The sequence below is a fragment of the Psittacula echo genome (genome assembly GCF_963264785.1).
Source record: "Psittacula echo genome assembly, chromosome: 2".
NCBI classification, from domain to species: Eukaryota; Metazoa; Chordata; class Aves; order Psittaciformes; family Psittacidae; genus Psittacula; species Psittacula echo.
Window position 1 is genome coordinate 66,630,979 of NC_137737.1, and position 19,031 is coordinate 66,650,009.

A 19,031-nucleotide genomic window follows, 5' to 3' on the forward strand; every position below is an offset into this window, starting at 1 on the left:
GAAAACTTTCTTTATAGGGCTGGAGCTGGAAATGGGCTTAAACTCTGAGTTCCCTCAGAGGAATGTTTTGCAGGTATTACAATGTCTGGTTCACAATTTTAGTGGGATGGGTTCCTTACTAAGTCTGCAGGAGTGTTGAATTTTGGCTTTTGATTGTTTTTAAAGCTTTTCTTTCCCCTCAGGGGAGGGGGAGAGGTATGTAAAATGCAGTTAATTATGATGGTTTATTATCTCATTAAATTATGAAATACCTTCTGCAAAGCTTATTACAGTAATCTAAAAATCAGCTATTTGTATTTCTGATCTTTGTCTCCAATCCTTCCTTTTTATTTCAGATAACACATGTATGTATATGTGCATGTGTGTGTGCATGTATATACATGTATAAAACACTGAATAAAGTAAAACTTACCTATATAATTTAATTTTAGTCAGTTTAAACCTTTGTGAAGCAGATCAGTCCCGTCAAACTCTCTAAGGTCATGTAATGGCTATGAAGAGCGATATTGTTAGTGACCCAGCTATTTCTAGTGTAGCTTCTGATCTTGCAGCTTTATGTAACAGTGAAGCATGGAAGAGCTGGAACACTTTTAAAGCAGTCTGGCTGCAAGGAGTCCCTCATGGGAAGGGAGAGCCTTGTAAATGCACAAAATTACAGATTAGCTTAGCATGTTTGGCAAAACTCATACCTAGATATTTGAACTCAGTGTGAGACCAGGGATGTCTCTATCTGGTGTGTTTTTAATATTGTCTATATAGATTCAAAATGTGAAGTTGGAGTCACTGTCTTTTCCAGAGTATAGAATTTGAATATTTAGAGATGGACGAATAGCTTAAATTTCTTCCAAAGACAAAACCTAGCTCCTTCTGCAGTAGAAAACCATCACAGAAGACAGCAGGTCATGGAGTAGATGGGCTGGAACCTGGGATAGAAGATTTTTGGGATTTACTGCTCAAAAATAATTTAAGTCTTAGTGGTGGTGCTGTGCTGAGATTTCTAGATTGCTTATGTTAATTTAACTTAAGATGAAGCTCTTAAATTAATGAAATTAAACTGGCACAAGAGGCTGTATGGACAGGCTGTCTTTTTTGATTTATCTGTCAACAAGGCACTGGTTTAACCTACTCTTAACCCATAACAGTCCACATGGATTTGAACTGATTTAACAAAACTTGAATTAAATTGGGGCAATCTTGTGTTGCCAGCGAGGCCTCAGGAGAAGCATCTCTAGTTCTGCCTTTTGGCATTTTCTTCCCTTGGTAATGGTGTGATAAAAGATGCATTTATTTTTTTTTGTTGACTTTGTTGACTTAATTCTCACCTTCAAGCTATTAAGATTTCCTTTAGTGCCAAGGGCAGTCACTTACACAACCCTTTGTGGTTGCATTTGTTTGTTATTTTGAACAGGATCCATGGCTACTGAACCCATATTTAATATAATTTGAAATAGAGAAAGTACTCCGGGGGGGTGTGTGTGTTATTAAATCCTCCACATATTTGTTTACCTGTGGCTCAGTGGTTGGCTGGGTATGAAAAGGATTGCATATTTTGTCAGATTTCTACAGTTTTCTGGTGGGGCATGTTGTTAGCTGCATTGCCATTCTCTCCTCACTCATCTGGTCCTTGCATAATTTCCATTTTATTTTCAGGTAACTTCCACTTTCCTGAACACACCAACGGGTCTTTGCACTCCCTTGCTATGTTTTACTTTCTTTATTGCTCCTGGCAATATTGCCTGCTTTCTCTTATTGCTCAAGTGCTCTTTTCAATTTCACTCCTTTCATTCTTCAGTGGGGCTTCGCATGGCGTTTTCACCAATTGCCTTTCAGATGCACGGCTTTTGAGAGCTAAATGAACTGGTGCTGAGAGTTCATCAAATGTTCACTGCCAGTCCCAGCTGAAGTAATTGCCAATTTCTTGCAGCTCCTGTGTGGGAGCACTCTGCCACGACCTATTGCACAGCCTTGTGTGGCAAACTGGCCTCAGGTCCTCATCCAGTTTAAACAGGCATGGGTGCATGCACACGCTGTTTTTCATTGGATTTTAATTCCTCTGCCTGCCCTTCTTTGGTCAATGTCTAATTTCAGCCTGCAAAAGAGACACAAAAGTAAAGTGATTTCATAGAATCACAGACTACTGTGGGTTGGAAAGAGCCTTAAAGATCAAAGCCCTGTCTGACCTTGCCTTGAACACTTCCAGGGATGGGGCAGCCACTTCTTCTCTGGGCAACCTGTGCCAGTGTCTCACCACCCTCATAGCGAAGAATTTTTTCCTACTATCAAATCTTAATCTACTCTCAGTATAAAGCCATTCCCCCTTGTCACTACGTGTCCTTGTAAAAGTCCCTCTCCAGATTTCTTGAAGGCCTCCTTTGCCTGAGGACTCCCAGTAAATCAGTAACCAAACATTTGCTCAGTGCTGTTGAGCAGGAGAGGCATCACAGGGTTTTATACCTTTTTGAACAGATTTACAAGACTGTGCTTATTGAGGTGGGGTTTCCTTGCTGAGGGGCCCCTGTCCCCTGGGTTTGGAGGCATAGGTGATAGGGCAGAATGGAGGTTACTGATGGGCCATAGCAGCAGCAGTTTTGACTCCAGTGGGGTTTGAGAGATGGGCACAGCCAGCTGTATTGATGGGCAAGAACCTCTCTCGTGCAAGGAGACTTGGTGAAAAATGCACATCTGGGAAGAAGTTTAAGCTTAGGTACGCAATCCATTACTGAGGATCAGGTTCCAAATGAAAGTGCTAGGATGCAGTGAGGAGCAAGGTGTTCACTGGGCCTGTCACATTTGAGGTTTGATGTTGCAGTTCACATTTGATACTGGGTGTAAAGAGGTGTACAGCAGGCTGATCTGTGTACATATACAGTGTGAAGTACTTAATACCAAGTTGAGTTTCTAATGCAGCATGGTAAGAAGGCGTCTCACTGTGTGTCACAGAGCAGGCTAGCAGCAGGTAAAAATGTCTGAAGATGGTCTTCTCTCTAAGTATAAAATTAATTAAGCATCAGTGTGTTTAGACTAACGGAGACTTATACTGAATGTGACCCTAAGGTTGTTGCAAGTGCGTGCTCCTGGAAATGACAAGCGATCTGCTTTTGGGGCCATTCTTTTACTCTTGCAGTCAGGTGTCCCCTCAGGTTGGGCACTGGTATCAGGTGCTGTCTGGACATGGCTGATTGGTGGCAGGGCAGTATGAGAGCCCATACCTCAGGGGCACTCCCAGAGGGGCCCAGTGCAAGCCAGTGTGCTGGTTGCTGCTGGACAGGTCATTTTGTCCATGGGGCACCCAGATCAGCAAGAGCTCAGCTTTCATGCAGCACCAGTGTTGGCATAGACAGTATCTGAAATGCCATCTTCTTTTTATTTTAATATTTGCCTATGATGGTACAGGGAAGAGTAGTGGGTGATCTGCTCATGGGGGCAGAAGCGTAGGAAATCAGACCTCTTCCTTACTTAACCTTGTTGGTTGGTTGGTTGAATTTGTGTTCTTCACTGAAAAGTCTTCATGGAGACCAGGCTCCTTGTTAAAAAAGGATTGGCAGCAAAGGGGACCACACTGGCATTGCCGCCAGGCACATTTTCTGTTAAAGTTTTACAGTTCAGTAACTAATATTTCTCAGTCAGCTTAGGGTGATGTTAATGGAAGCTGCTACTAGAAAAGGCATTCCTGTTCTTCCTTCCCGTCAGTTCTTGCCACCTCTTTTGTGCTAACACCAGCACTTCTATGCTTACAAAACCCAACCTGACAAAGAAAAAACATCAACCTATAAACTAATTTTCAGCTAGATTGACTTCCTCAGCCAGCTGATTATGGGGTCTCAGGAACTCAAGTGCTGGCATAAGCAGGAACATGTGGCTGGAGATGAAGAGAAGAACATATACCATATACCGTACCTTTTTTCTGCAGTAGCCTTTACTGAGATCAGTTTAAACCAAACTGAGCCCCCTTTAGTGTGGAAAGGTGCAGGTGAGGTAATGCAGTGGTTTGCTGCTCCAGAAAGGTATGGTCCCACTCCTGTTGCTCTGCTCCCACCTGAAGAGTATGTTCCAATCTCTTCCTGATCTGAGTTCACACTGAGATGCAGGACTAGAAGGAACATGACTTTCTTCTTCCATGGTCAGCACACTCTTAGTTTGTCTGGGTTGTATCATGAAATGTCAGGCATCCTGCTGCTCACATATCCTAAAAGCCACCATATCCTAAAAGGAGGGTGTGAGAGAAGAAGAAGTATTGATAAATTTCACTCTTCTGTGAACAAAGTCTTCTCAGAAGGACTGTATTTTTGTCACTTCTCAGACAAATTTGTGGTGTGTATGCGTGGCTTGTGTGTGAAAGTGTTTTTACTGTGATTACCTCGTATCAGAATGAGTTCAGTATGCAACTTATCCTTCGACTAGAGTCTCCCAGGATGGCAGGGCAAGAAGCAAGAGATAATCGAATGCTTGCTACTGCAGGTAAAGAAAGAAAGCCTGCAAGGAAGGCTGTAGATTGTGGTGGCACAGGAATTGTTATCATAGTTTCTGTCCATATCATTAGTTCCCAACTACTTTATCTGGCATTCAGGAGGAAGAGAAAGCATGTTCTGGCAGTCCAGCTAGCCTTCTCTTGTAGGGTTTAGCATCCCTTAAAGAAGAGGTGCTGAGTGAATGGCCCCTTCCTTTTCAGGCCAGTTTGACTGGTAGCAGGATGTGGCATGGCTTGAAAGAAGGCATGAACAGAGTTACTGGGACAGCTGACTGCATCTGTCTGATTGGCTTGCAAGAATAGGCTGTTTGACTCCTGGGGAGGAAGTCTGGAGAGGGTTGCAGTTTGCTTCGAAAAATGAAAAAAATTACATTGATATGGATAAAGAGGCTGAAGAGTGGACATAGCACCTGCTACAGTTCTGTCTTCTATCTTCAGAGTCATGTAAGGATGGTATAGGTTTAACATAACAGAATCTACAAATTTCAGACCCTCCTTTCATGGCCCCCCGCCATCCACCCCAATAGCTCATTTGTGTGTTTCTATTTAGTAACCTTTTTGACAAGATGGTGAATGTGGTTGTTTTATACAAAAGTAATCACTTTTCTGCTTATCAGAACGAAGTCTGAGCAGCAGATACCGGGTGGCTTGTGTCTTTATTTATTTAGGTTTTTTTAATTCCACGTCCTGTGTCTAAAAGTAGTTTTACAAGAGAAATGTTGAGTCCCTGGTAATAGCCAGGTGGTAGAGGAGCCTTCAAAAGGCCAGTCCCATGGGAAGTGCAGATATCTGGTTTCAGGTATGGTTAAATTGCAAGCTGCAACCTCTGCAAGAGGTTAAAATGCCCATGACCTACTGACCGTGTGACTTTTATCACTTCCTGCCGGCAGATGGAAAATTGTATTTAAATGGTAGGGATTAATGGAGGACTTAATTGAACAGGAAGTTTTTCATCCATTCAGATGATGGCTAAGATGATCCATACACTGTTACTTCTGACATTTCTGCCAGAAGTAATCTCTAGCTTTCTGGCTAGCGCAAGTTGCTTTTTGGGCGAACGTGAAAGATTGCAAGAGCTGACGCGTGCATATTTTTCTGAGCTTCAAGAATAAAATGATCTGTAAAATAACTTTTTTTTTTGTCTAATTAAAAAAGTCACAAATGCAGAGAGAAGGCTGTTCAAAGGGAAACAAGAATTTCCCTTCAGTTGCACAGCTTTGATCTTGCACCCTCTTGAGCTCTAGCAGTTGGTCAGATTACTGGAAAGGGAGCTGCTGATGTGTTTGGTATTATCTGGCGTATCATGTGCCATTCAGTCTGAATCTGCAGCAGTTTTGAAGAGGAGCATGGAACAAAGAACAGCACTGAATTTATCGGGAACTGGGGTTTTGGGTAGTGCCGAAGGGCGTCGCATGAGTAAGGAAGTGGAAAGCTCTGTCATCTGAACTGTGCTGTTTTTGTTTTATTTCCCCTGGTTGGGAACCGGGAAGCAAACAGGTTTTGCAGATGTCCCTCAGATGTCTGAGAATGCTGAAAATGATACTTGAAGAATATTGAAGTCACACAGTGTGTTGTGCTAAAAGTAGCTTTGACTTCGGTGTAATTAAATAGTGGGGAAATGCTCAAGTTTTATGCAAATGGACAGGTTTTAACAATGTGGAGGTTCTCTTCCGTAAGGGTGGGAAATAATTTTATAGGGCCAAAAAGACTTTTGAAAAAAAAAATATCTGTGGTAGATAACAAGGTCCTTCTTACACATAATTCAATGCAGACAGAGGGATGATGTTGCAGAGCGAGTGAAGTGCAAGGGGAGACCATTTTGTGCCCCTGGGCTTCCTCCACACTGTCTTTACTTAATACCAGAAGACTAGGAGGATTGCTTTGCTCTTCCACCTGCAAGTCCAGGCGCCAGGACTTTACCGTTTTTTTGCCGGTAGGTGGAGACTGTGCAAGTGATCTGGGAATTGCATCCACCCAGTGTGGAAGGTGCTTGTGAGCATGGAGTTTACCTTGTTTAGTTCCAGCACATGGGACAGGGTTTAATGTGAAAAAATAATTGTATTTTTGTGGTTTTCTCCTTGGAGAAAAGTCCATCAGAATGTAATACTTGCTCAGACATCTGCTGGTGATTATTAAAAACAAGCAAATGTGAACAATTTCCTTATGTTGTTTGTTTTTTCTGCTGCTGTGGTTTTGTATTTTAGTTTTCTGGCATAAGGTGATGCTCTTCTCTGTGCAACATTTTATGTGCATGGCGTGAAAACAGCAGGCCTAGCCTAAAGTCACTCCTTGGTGATGTGCTTCCTGTAAAACTTGCTGGTATGGGGTGATGTGTTTGGCTGCAGCTGAGAAATAGGAGTCTTGGATCGCACTACCAGAAGAGAGGGGGAGCCCCCATTTCTGGATTCAGGAACTCAAATCTCCGTTTGCCGAGCACTTCTGTAGGTGTCTGTGCTGAGCTGTACTTGGTAAGCAGCTTGTAAGGTACTCCAGTGAAGAGAACCAAGCAGCAGATGGAGGTGAGAAGTGCTGCATAAGAGGAATGGCTCCAGAGCATTGTGCAGGAGCAGAAGCAAGCTGTGCATAGGAGGGAGTGTGGGGAGGAGTCAGACTGTTGAAGATGGCCATGCTGCTGAAATAAGCACTCATCAAATGGCACTCAATACTGATCCACATTATGGTGGTGACTCCCACTGTAGCGTAGTCCCATAGAGTCAACTTGCCTTTTCTAGTATCATAAGCTGTGTCTATGGAACAGTCTCTGCAGCATGCATATCCCAAGGAAGCAGAGGTATCCAGGCCACTCCAGAATAGACTGCAGTACATTCCCGTTTCTTGTCCTTTGTCAGTGAGAATGGGTTTTTGCATTACTGTGCGCATTTGTAGCTTGTGTGAGCGTATCTGGGCTTGCCCAGTTGAATGCTGTTGGCTGTGGTGGCAAGGATGTTGGCAATAACCAAGACTTTGGGAGGAGCATTTGCAGGACCTACAGCAAAGCACCTGCAGTGGTGGTGTTAGAGTCCCACGTGGACTGATGGATTTGAAGGCTTAGCCTGGGTGGCTTTTTGCAACCTGCAATGTGGTTTCAGTGTAGACATAGCTGGATTTACAATCCATAGCAGTCAAAGGTTAACATACTTGTGCTCATGTTCTTAGACTAGAAGGAAGCTACTCCAAAATGGGAATTTTTAAGAACTGTTGCAGGACAAAGGAAGAGTGGCACCACCTGTTCCCAGTATTCAGAAGGATCTCTTCTGCCATCTATTGCCATGTACAGCTCACCACATGCCTCTACAGAGGAGAAAAAATTCCTGTCCAATCTCAGGTGGGACAACCCTGCAGAAAGTGGATTTCAAAGAGACATTGTCTTGCTGAAATAGATTGTCCAGATCTTACACTTACAGAGGAATAAGTCTCTGGACCTGGATTTATGGGCAGTCTGTAGAACAGTTGATACAGTGTGATCTGATGACAAAGGCAGTTAACTGTAGAAAAACAGCTTCCTGGGGGCTTCATTTGTCTGCCATATCCTCATTTGGTCATGCTCCCCCTGCCTCTTGTCCCTGGGCAGCAGCTGATAAAAAACCTGTACTTGCCACAGCCATGTACTTGTACATGGGATGGGTGGAAGCTTTTGAAATTTGGTGGTAAATAATGTTCTTAAATCTAAATTAACCTTTCTCCAGCTGCTGGAGTCTGAATCATGGAATCATAGAATACCAGCTTGGAAGGGACCTCAGGGATCATCTGGTCCAACCTTACTTGGGAAAGCATGACCTAGACTAGATGACCCAGCACTCTGTCCAGTGTTGAGGAATCCCCCGCTTCCCTGGGGAGATTATTCCAGTTGGCTGATTGTCCTCATTGTGAAAACTTTGCATCTAAGCAGAATCTCCCTGGGAGTAACTTGTGCCCATACCCCTGTTTTCTCAGTGTGACTCCTTGTAAAAAGAGAGTTTCCATCTTCTTTGAGATGCTTGAAGGCAGATAAGTGGATTTGTATTTGTATTGTGCTGGAGTTGCGCCTTGGTAATTTGGGGTCCTGTTTTCGTTTGAGTGTGACAAGAGTTTGCAACCCTGTGTCCAGGGCTGCAGTGACATACATGGCATACGATAAGCACGGACTTTTTTTGCATCAGATCCAACTAAAATGTGTTGCAGCAGTAGGATGAGAGGAGATCCATGCTCCTGGAGAAGGGATGCAAGCTTGACTGATTGCACTTTTGCTTTTTTTGTGTTGTTTCTTGTTCGTCTTTGCTTCTGTCTGTCTTGAGGTCTGTGGAGGGGACTCAGGTTCACACTGGGAAATCCTACTGCTGATTCAGGATAGCAGCGAAATTCTCTGACCACTATTGATGTTTTAGGACAAAAATTCAGGGCGTTTAGTACCCAGTGTGATTCATTCCCCTTGGGGTTATTTAGACTACTGAAACACCTGGACTGCCTGGATCCATAGCTGAGATCTGAATGCAGGTTTAGTTTTCTACAGCTTCTTCTATACCATCTAGAATGGGCCTCAAGTCAAGCAGGCAAGGTCTGCGTCCCTGTGTCATTATGGCCACTTGTATATGTGAGGTGGAGTATATACAAAGCTGTAGTTGTCCAGTTCCTCCACAGTTAATGTGATGGGGAATGGTAAACAGTGTCCATCAGCCTTTAAGAAATCTTATTTCACCCAAGGCTGTCATGTACATGATTTTAACAGCCAACTATTACATTTAGTGGGTATAGTATCTCTGTTAAACTGCATGAAGTGAGGTGGTTTTGGAGACTGCAAATTCCTGACCATGCTCACTTCTTGTGATCAGTGAGCATGGTCAGGAAAAATAGGTGACTTCAAATTAATGATAATTGGAAGAGTTCTTAGCAAACAAGTTTTAGTTGCAAGCTTTACTTTGAACTTTAAGCATTAAGCATATGGATTAGCTCAATTATCATCCATTAAATGTCATTCCCAAATGCCTTTCCATTATTAGCAAGAGAGAAGGTTTTCAGAAACCAACTGTTTTCCATTCACACAAACACAAGCAAAAAAGCCCATTTCCAAAAAGGAAAATGTGCATCCATTCATTGTGGCTGAAGTTTTAGAGCAATAAGTGTTATTTATGGAAATATACCTTGTTAGGCTCAACAATCAAGAGCTGAATAAAAGGGATTTAGTATTTTACTTTTATTTGTTCACTAGAGAATTCAAGGCTGGTTTAAAATTGTGTTGTTAATTTAGGCTAAATTTTTGAATCACAAGAGGTAAAAACGATTGAATGAATAAAGAGCTCGGTAAAAATAACTTCTGAAAATTGATGCTTTCAACCTTATTGAAATATTTTATTTACTGAAAATTAGCCCAGAATCGTCTATTTAGATGACGGGATTAAGAATTAAACTCTTAACTGGTAATACAAGTCTAGGTTGTGACTTGGGTTACGTGATCTTGCAAATCATTTTGAAGGAGTCATGTCTTAGAGGGACCACACGCTTTGCACTGGTGTCTTGATTTGGTGTCTGCATGGATGAGAATGATCAGGTCTCTTACCCATTAGTTCTTTCTTGGTACAGTCAGGCGCAGAGACACAGACGATAACTGAATCTCAGTATCCACTGCTGCAAATTTGAATGGCAGTAGTGACCGAGCTGGCAACAGATACCATTGATACAGACAGAAAATACTACCCCAGAAGCTCAGGAGGTATGGGAGAGGAAATGCAGTTAAAAGGACTCCTTACACCGCTTTCTGCTGTTGGTGTGATGCTCTTTCTTCACCTGACGTTGTGTCTTGGGACACAGTGGTTGCAGTGGTGTGTGAACACATACAGTTAGAAACTCTGCCTGATACCCAGAGCTAACACTTGCACTCAAGTGTGCCCCAGGGAGAGCCAACAAGATCTCCTTGTATTCTGAGGACAATTTTTGTCATTTCCCCTTTCTCCCACCCCCCACCCCCCCAATTTTTTTGCTTATCCAAGTAATATTTACCCTCATGTTTGGGGGAAAAAAATGTTTGTTTCATTTACGTTTGGCAGTGTTGACATAAGCAACTTGTTGATTTGAATTTTTTAGCCCTATTCTCATGAACTGGTGATTCTCTGGAAAGTTACTATTTGGAGTGAGTGTCTTGGGCTTGTTCTCAGGAGTGAAAGGGTGAAATGTAACTTAGCCATGCTTCCCACTGGCACACATGATAGTGACAAGGATTTCCCGGTTGTCCTGTGAAGAATGATACCGCCAGCACCAAATTTTGCATGTTCACCGTAGGCCTGCCTAGAAGTGCCTGTCACATGCTTGGTTTTGTTTGAGGTGGAAATTACATACTCGATAATCATCTGATCTCCAGCAGATGCCTGGCTATTAAAACCTAAATGACTTTTTGTTGTGGTGGAGTTTTCTCTTCCCTCTTTTTTTTTTTTATTTCAATGAGGACAGAACATATCTCCAGCGTATCACTTTCAGATAAAGTTACCTTAATAAGCAAAGCTGCATACCTAAATGAATCTTCGCATACAGGCATGTAGTGCACTAGACTGAGTGTCATGTTGCACAGTGCAATTAAACCATATGCATAAATTGTGTGTTGGCTCTCATGAGAACAAAAGATGGTGTGCTTCAAACCTGATCTAAATCAGAGGTAGGGACAAGTAAAACTTGTAGATAACTACTTCACCAAGCCAGCAAAGTGTCATAGTAGGGAAAATAATAACCCAGGTACATGGCAGAGGGGAAATTAGAACAATATTGGCACAGAATGTTGAGCACAAAAGCGAATAATCAGTGTGGTAGAGCCGCCTGTGGTGCCAGAGCTTTCACTGTAATGGGTACTAACTGCTGACGGATGGGCAGCCATAATGCTTGATTGTGATTTTGTGCAGCTGTATGGGATAGTCGGGTTGGAACAGCAATATGGGAAGTCCCACAGAACTTAGCTCAACTATATCCGCGCAGGGTCAAGCGCACCACATATACAGTGCACTGAATTTCTGGTGCCTAGATTGAGAGGCATAATAGTGGAGATGTGGGAATTGCAAAGCCTATGCGAGCAACAACAAGAAATTTGAACTTCCCCTGTTTAAAGATGAGTTTTGCTAGGGGATGGCTTCTCAAAAGTCCAACCTTAGGTCAGACTGTAAACAATTCTGTATTCCTGTCTATTCAGTGTTTAGTGTAAACTATTACCAGCTCATCACCACTAATTAGTAGTAGCAATTTTAATGCGATTATATATCTGCAAATACATTGCAGTTCCTCAGGAGGAGAAGCAACAAAAGCAAAGTATTAAAATACCAATACTGCTTTTAGAAAGATAGATTCATAGAATCATAGAATGGTTTGTGTTGGAAGGGACCTTGAAGACCATGTAGTTCCAACCCCCCCTGCCATGGGCAGGAACACCTTCCACTAGACCAGGTTGTTCAAAAGACCCATCCAACCTGGCTTTGAACACTTCCTTTGCTTTAGCTTGCAGACTGCTCCTGAGTAGCTCGGAAAGTGAAAAATATACTGCATTCAAAGGGAAATGGGAATTAATCATGAAACTGTGTCAGTCAAGCAGCTTCTTAAGCTATGGTTCTGACAGAGTTTGGAAATCTAACTCTAGTGGTGATATGATAAAGGACATAAACATCAGACTACAGAAAAGCAGGAAACAACAAAGCCAAAAATGGAGTTCATAGAATAAGTGAAAGGTTGCAAGACCAAACAGCAACCAAATATTATACTACATAACAAGCAGGAAGTTTTGTTATAATCGGCAGATTGCTGGAGATGAGAGAATGTTTGAAAAACCGGTCTATTTGCAAATCTCTTCCTGGTTGAGATGTTTGAGTATGAGAACAGCCTTTCAACCCCAGAATTCACTATAAATAGATTAGTATCAATACATACAAATTATCAATTCAGTTGTGCTTATTGTTCTTTGTGTGTGTTTTCTAGTACTTAAGCTTTGCTTTCTTTTAGGAATTATGGAGTAATAAACTGAAAACAGTCAGATTTTTGTACCGATGTACAACTAAATCTTGCATGCTGATAATTTAATATTTGGTTTGTAACTAGTGCAGGACACGCCGTTATCTGGAGTATTAACATTTACTAAGTTTAACACAGAGTATTACTAGCCCAAGCTTTGCTTTGCAAGCAGAAAACCACCTTTGTATAGTAGGTGTTTTCTTCCTAAACATGTCCTTTTCTGCAAGCTAAAGGAGTAATGCTAGGATATTCTATTTTAAAAGATGTTTCTGAAGTATTTTCAGCTAACATAAACTGTAGTGTTTTGGTTATAATGAATGCAATTTGCTTAATATATTCAACTAAAAATAAATTCCAGTCTAATAAAGGTTCAAAAAGTGTATTTTGCATTGGAGAGAAATGTTTTGTAGTCTATCCTATACATGTGAGGTATTTTTGTTGTGAAGTTTTAGTTCTCTGGCCTGTAATTTGTTGTCTCAGACCTAAACAGTCAGTTCAGTAGAAGAGACGCATTCCAAAACTGGAGGTGAGGTTTCCTCCGGCTGAGACTTTTTTGAACTTCATGTCGTAGACAGGTGTTTTGAGTCTTTCAAAAGCAGTAGAAGGAAAACAATATTCTGTTGGGAGAAGGTGAATTACTGTTTAGTTTAAATAGTCTGTATATTTCTGGCTGCGTGTTGAGTGTTTATGCGATGTTTAGATGTGGTATTATTTTGAGTTCTTCTATCATCCTTTTTCTTCTTGCAAAGTTTGCATATTTGCAGGTCTTACATAGTGCATAGCCTTTTGGTGAGGACAGAATGAACAATTTATTTTGAGGACACAAAAGGGATTTTTGTTGTTCTTTTTGGCACCTGTGCCAATCTGTCTTCTGTTGCCAAATGCACGTTAAATAGGTCATTCCAGCAGAAACTGTTGCATTAACAAGCAAAGAATGAAGCCACACTGGTGGTATTATTTGTCTATAGAATCGTTTAGGTTGGAAAAGGGACCTGTAAGATCACTGAGTCCAACTGTTAATCTGTCACTGCCAAGTCCACCACTAAACCAAGTTCCTAAGTGCCACATCAACGTGACTTTGTATACCTCCAGGGATGGTGACTCGACCATTTCCCTGGGCAGCCTGTTCCAATGCTTTGACAAACAACCCTTATGGTGAAGAAATACTTGCTAATATTCAGTCTAAATCTCCCCTGGCACAACTTGATGCCATTTCCTCTTCTCCCTATCACTTGTTACTTGGGAGAAGAGATTGACCCCTGTCTCACTACAGCCTCCTTTCATGTAGTTGTAGAGAGCGGTAAGGGTCCCCCCTGAGCCTTCTCTTCTCCAGACTAAACACCCCAGTTCCCTCAGCTGTTCCTCATAAGACCTGTGCTCTACACTCATTGCAGGCTTCGTGGCCTTTCTTTGGACCTGCTCTTGCATCTCAATGTCTTTCTTGTAGTGAGGGGCCCGGAACTGAACACAGGATTTGAGGTGCTCTTGCCCAAGCCTGTAGTGTTGCATGACCCAAGTGCAGGGCCTGGCAGTGAGCCTTGTTGGACCGCATACAACTGGCCTCAGCCCATTGATCGAGCCTGTCCAGATCCCTCTGTGGAGCCTTCCTACCCTCAAGCAGATCAACACTCCTGCCCAGCTTGGTGCTGTCTGCAAACTTACTGAGAGTGCACTTGATCATCGATGAGGATATTAAACAGAACTGTTCCCAGTACTGAGCCCTGGGGAACACCACGTGAGCAGTTGCCAGCTGGATTTAACTCCATTCTCCGCCACTCTTTGGACCTGGCTATCCAACTAGTTTTTTACCCAGTGAAGAGTACACCCATCCAAGCCATGAGCAGCCAGTTTCTCCAGGAGAATGCTATGGGAAATGGTGTCAAAGGCTTTACTAAAGTCTAGGTATACAACATCACTCACACAAAATGGTTTTCTGAGCACTGATCACTTGCTTACTTATTCTGCCTTGCTCACAAAGGGTGCGTGAGTACAGCAGGCTGCTATGCTTCGTCTGATGTAACTGTAGTGGAGGGAGCGTACCTCCTTTTTTGGCAGCAGCTTCACACTTATATTGGATTAAGTGTAATGTGAAACCTACCCGAAATAATTGGTTTTATGCTTCTAGCGGTTTTCATGGGGACGTACAAGGTTATTAAGATGCATACGCTCCTTCACAAGGAACAGTTTTAAGTTGTTGCCCATGTTTTGAAAGGTATGTGTTTTTCCTTTGCTGGCCCGCTTTTGAAACTGGTCATCTTTACACAGATCTGGAGCAAAGGCTGCTTAAAAGTTTGGCTTTTTTCTTCTAACCTTGATGCCTCATCCCAATATATTGTAGCTGCAGAATAGCCTGATTTTTTCTCATAGCTCACTCTGTACACCCTTAGGCATTGAAGTAGAAGCCTGTGGAGCACATGTCTGTCCATGCAAAAGGCAGTAGTTTTTTCAGAAACTAAAAGAATCTGCAGTCACAAAAGAATGCTTTAATTTACTAGTGCTCATAAATTGAATGGGTGATATGCATGCCCTGTAACTGTTCACATTTTTAATAAAAAAATGGTGTTTCATAAGGAGCAGGCCTGTTTTGGTGGCACTGAGCTCAAACCAAACAAGAGGAAGTACAGCAAACGTCCACAGAGGTGTAAGAGAAGCATCTTGAACACATCTGAACATACAGCAACAAGTCTCCACAGCCTCCCTGGGGAAGCTGCAGAAGTTCATGGTTGTAGCCTGGAGTTGGCTGGAGGGAAGATCTGGAGTTTTCACTGTCCTTGCTGAAATGAAGGACCCTCACTCCATGGGGGGTAGTGAAGAGCTGGTGATGCAGCCAGGCCATGCCAGGCTGTGTGTGCCCCATAGGAAGCAGGAAAGCAAAGTGAGCAGGGAAGGCTGGCTAGCAGAGAGTGTATTTTCAAAGACGGACTGAACCGGAAGCTCTTTCAGCTCACTAATGTGTTCAGGCCATTTCCTAATCCTCTTTAAGTGCTTTAGGGACCAGTAATAAGGATGATGCAAGCAGCCCTGGTGAATCCTTGCTGTAAAGGGTTAATTTTGAACCGTGAAACAGGCTTAACCTTTACTTTTTTTTTTGGGGGGGGGGGGGCGGGGGGCATGTCGGGGGAGTGTGTAGCTGTGGAGTCCTTCCCTCTGCTTGTCTTTGATCACATGAGATCACAGCATGTAGTTTCAGAGATGTGGAGAGTGGATGGTGTGTGGTTTTAACAGCCCAGATGAGGAAGCACACCGATAGGGAAAAATGGCTGTGTAGATGAGAGTAGCAGGCAGGGTTGCTTGCTAACCTTCATAGTCTGAGTTTTGGCAAGAGATGGTATATTTTGTGCAGAACAGAAGCCAACACAAAGCATTTTTCTCTGGTCGCGTGTGTGGTTTTGGTGATAGAAATGTAGATGGTTGAAATTAAAATCCCATTCATCCTGTGCAGGAATCCTCAGTTTGCTTGAAGGAGTAGGGATTTGCAAAGCAATCTTGAGTGATTTTGGGGATATGCAGGCAGACCTGTACAAGACCTTCATTCTGTAAAGCTAATTGATCATAGATATGGAGAAATACGTGTCCAACAGTCTTAGTTCCAATTTAAAAATTACAAGCACAATGATAAAAATAAGCTCCATGTTGTATTTGCCATTAAGGAGGTGCAAATAAGCAGTAAGAATGGCCGGTGGGTTTTGTTGTTTGGGGAGGGGGGTGTTGAGTAGTAAGGACATGGACAATTTTATGCAGAGTTTAGGGAGAAAATTGCTGAATGTTACTTCTGCGCTCTGTTGTCATTAGGGGACATTTGTATACTTAATACCAATACTGTTGGGATTTTCATTTTTTTCCCGTTTTAGCCACAAAAATGCAGAATTTTAGAACACAGTAACAAACCTCTTACCCAACTATTTAAGTTTAGTATCCGTGAAAAAGAAGAGGTTTCTCAATTGCGTGTTTCATCCACTCTGAAGGATAACTGCGCTTTCCTTGAGTCACAACAGCCAAGCCTGCCATGGAGTGACAAGACCTGTTTTTTCCTTCAGTGTTATTTGATACGTGTTTCGGTTTGACATTATGTAAATAGTCTGCTATTAGGGAAGAAAATGACATAAAATTGCATCCTTTCTCAATGAGGTTTTAAGTTCTTTCAGTTGCTTCTCTGCCGTTTGAAGCTGTAATAAGGATCATAATTAGAATCCCAGTTGCTTAAGTGAGAAATTAGCATGTTCTAAAATGCTGAGCCGAGCCAGGTTCCCAGTGAGACCCCCTCCGGGTATCTGTCCTGCCCTAAAGCGCTTTCCCTAATACCAATTTGCGTTCTAGACATATTAAAGAAAATAATATTCATTGCCACCTAGCAGTTAATCAGAGCCTTCAGATAGGCTTGAAATGATTTGCTGCCCGACTGCCAAAACCACCTGCATCTGTTCACTCTCTACAGCCATACCCAGGCATGCTCTAAAACTTGTCAGTCTATCACTCAGTACCAGGACTGAGACAAATTCACTCCATGCATGTTCTTCGTTCTTACAGATTTACCACAAATATTACTTAACCCCACTCTGGCCCTCCTTGCTTACGATCTTCTAGGCTGTGGCCAAGGGAACAAAAATATAATGGCTTTTACCTGCTGTTTTCCCTGTCAAAGATATTTTATCTTTCCCTAAAGGCTTCAGTTTGTTTTTGTAGAACTAGGCACTAACATATATACCTTATCTATTAATATATATCTTAGAATGTAAATAAGATTCTAGCAGATTGGAATAAATTAAATCCTTAATGGGGCTAAAATAAACCGAATTTGTAAATTAATTTAAAACGGGAAGCAAAGAACACCAACACTTAAAAAAAAGGTAGACATTTTCATGGTGCAAAGTACAGATTTAAGTGAATGGTAAACTGTAATTGTATGATACACAAGAAAATACTTGGAACATATGAAATAGTAGTTACAGATTTTATAGTCAAGATGTTTTCTTTCTGGTTTTCCAAATTGTCGTGTAAGATACCAAAGGGTGAAGCAAATAAAATACTGTCTTTGCAGTTGACCTGAGTACAAATATGATATTGGTAGGAGATGAATTCAAATCCCTCTCTGTTCCCCATCCTTCCCCCTTTTTAAATTTTATTATAATTTTGAATTGTGATTTTTTTTTTTTATGTTCTGATGTCTCTCCTGCAATTTTTGCCTAACGTGCTTCTGATATGCTCTTGTTTCCACAGGCCAAGGCTGCAAGCACAAAGGAAGTTTGCTCAGTCCCAGCCAAACAGTCCCAGCACAACTCCAATAAAGATAGTGGAGCCGTTGTTACCCCCTCCTGCCACTCAGATTTCTGACCTCTCCAAAAGGAAGCCCAAGACAGAAGATTTTCTCACTTTCCTCTGTCTTCGAGGTAGGAGTCTTGTAGCAGCCTAGGGAGACAGTCTCATTCAAAGCATGAGCCCCGTAGCACCACACACCAAGCAGCAGCTAGACAAATGTACTGTACTACACTTGAATATATTGTGTGCATTTCAGCTCTCAGCAATTTGACCGTACCTGCAGCAGGAGCATTCAAGTTCATGGTTGTAAAGATCATAAAATGAGGCCGGTAATAGTGCAGAGGGAAATTTATGCTTAGCACTCTGTTATTCTGAATGGTTTTTGTCTAGCTCTCTTAAGTCCTCCCCATTCTCCTTTGTTTTGTCTGACTATAAACTGCAGAAGTGCTTAACTTGCCTGAGTACTTGTTCTGCAAAAGGAGAAATCTGGTTGGAAATTCCCCTTCTCTACCTACTCACTGTCCCTTATTGTTCAGTCTGAGTAAGGCTTTTCATCTGGCAGTGGGTGGAGGGGTTGCCATTGTTCTTAGCTGCCCCAGGAGCTGGATTGCTCCCATGGTGATAATTAAAACAGGTGAGCTCCTTCACTCTGCAGTGTCGATGAGGCATCTGAAGTTATACAGCAAGAAACCTGAATTATCTCACAGTAGCAGGTGCCTGAGCCTGTCTGGAGCTGTATAGTGTGTGTCACTGGAGCATGTCTGTGAGCCTGCATGTCAGACTTGGGGACCTTAGTGTGAGGTACAGCTGACTGTCCAGATTAAGCTAAAGAGGAAGACCTTACATGAGTGGTCTTTTTTCTTAGGACTTCCCCTGTGTCCCAAGTAATGTACTGAAGATTGCATCTTTCAGTTTAATCTCTCAGTTGTCATAATAGCTCTCGTGGTATGTTTCTCTTTCGGCAGGTGCCCCCCATAGCACTCTTTGCTAGTCACTGCTTCATCCTTGATGTGCTGGAACAAACCCTTTTGTAGTTATTTTGCCCCATTACTTGCTGAAAGGATGTGCATTTGTTACAGAGGGTTTGTCTGCAAATTCTTACCTAGTGGATTGAGTCTTTCAAAGCTTGTGTTTGAGTTCCCTTTTCTAGTTCTGAGATCTCTGTTGCATCTCTGAGCAACACTGGTCAACACCACCCATAGCTTCCTGTTGAGGCCTTCTCACCATAGTGCAGCATGGTTTGATTTATTTTTAATTCTTTTCTGTGAGATTTTAGGCTGTGATAGCTCTAGACTGGTTTATAATTTATCTGTCTTGACTCTGGTCCAGTATGGAACCTCCATCCTGTTGG

General features: G+C 42.3%; 1 protein-coding gene across 6 annotated transcripts in view; it reads left to right on the forward strand.

The window, feature by feature from the left end:
* JARID2 (jumonji and AT-rich interaction domain containing 2) overlaps nucleotides 1-19,031 on the forward strand; it is a 218,544-nt gene that overhangs the window by 140,489 nt on the left and 59,024 nt on the right. For all 6 annotated transcript variants that reach the window (XM_080609914.1, XM_080609911.1, XM_080609912.1 and 3 more), the window contains one exon: nucleotides 17,642-17,811. In XM_080609914.1, coding sequence (XP_080466040.1) covers nucleotides 17,642-17,811 — 170 coding nt within the window. The remainder of the gene's footprint in view (nucleotides 1-17,641; nucleotides 17,812-19,031) is intronic.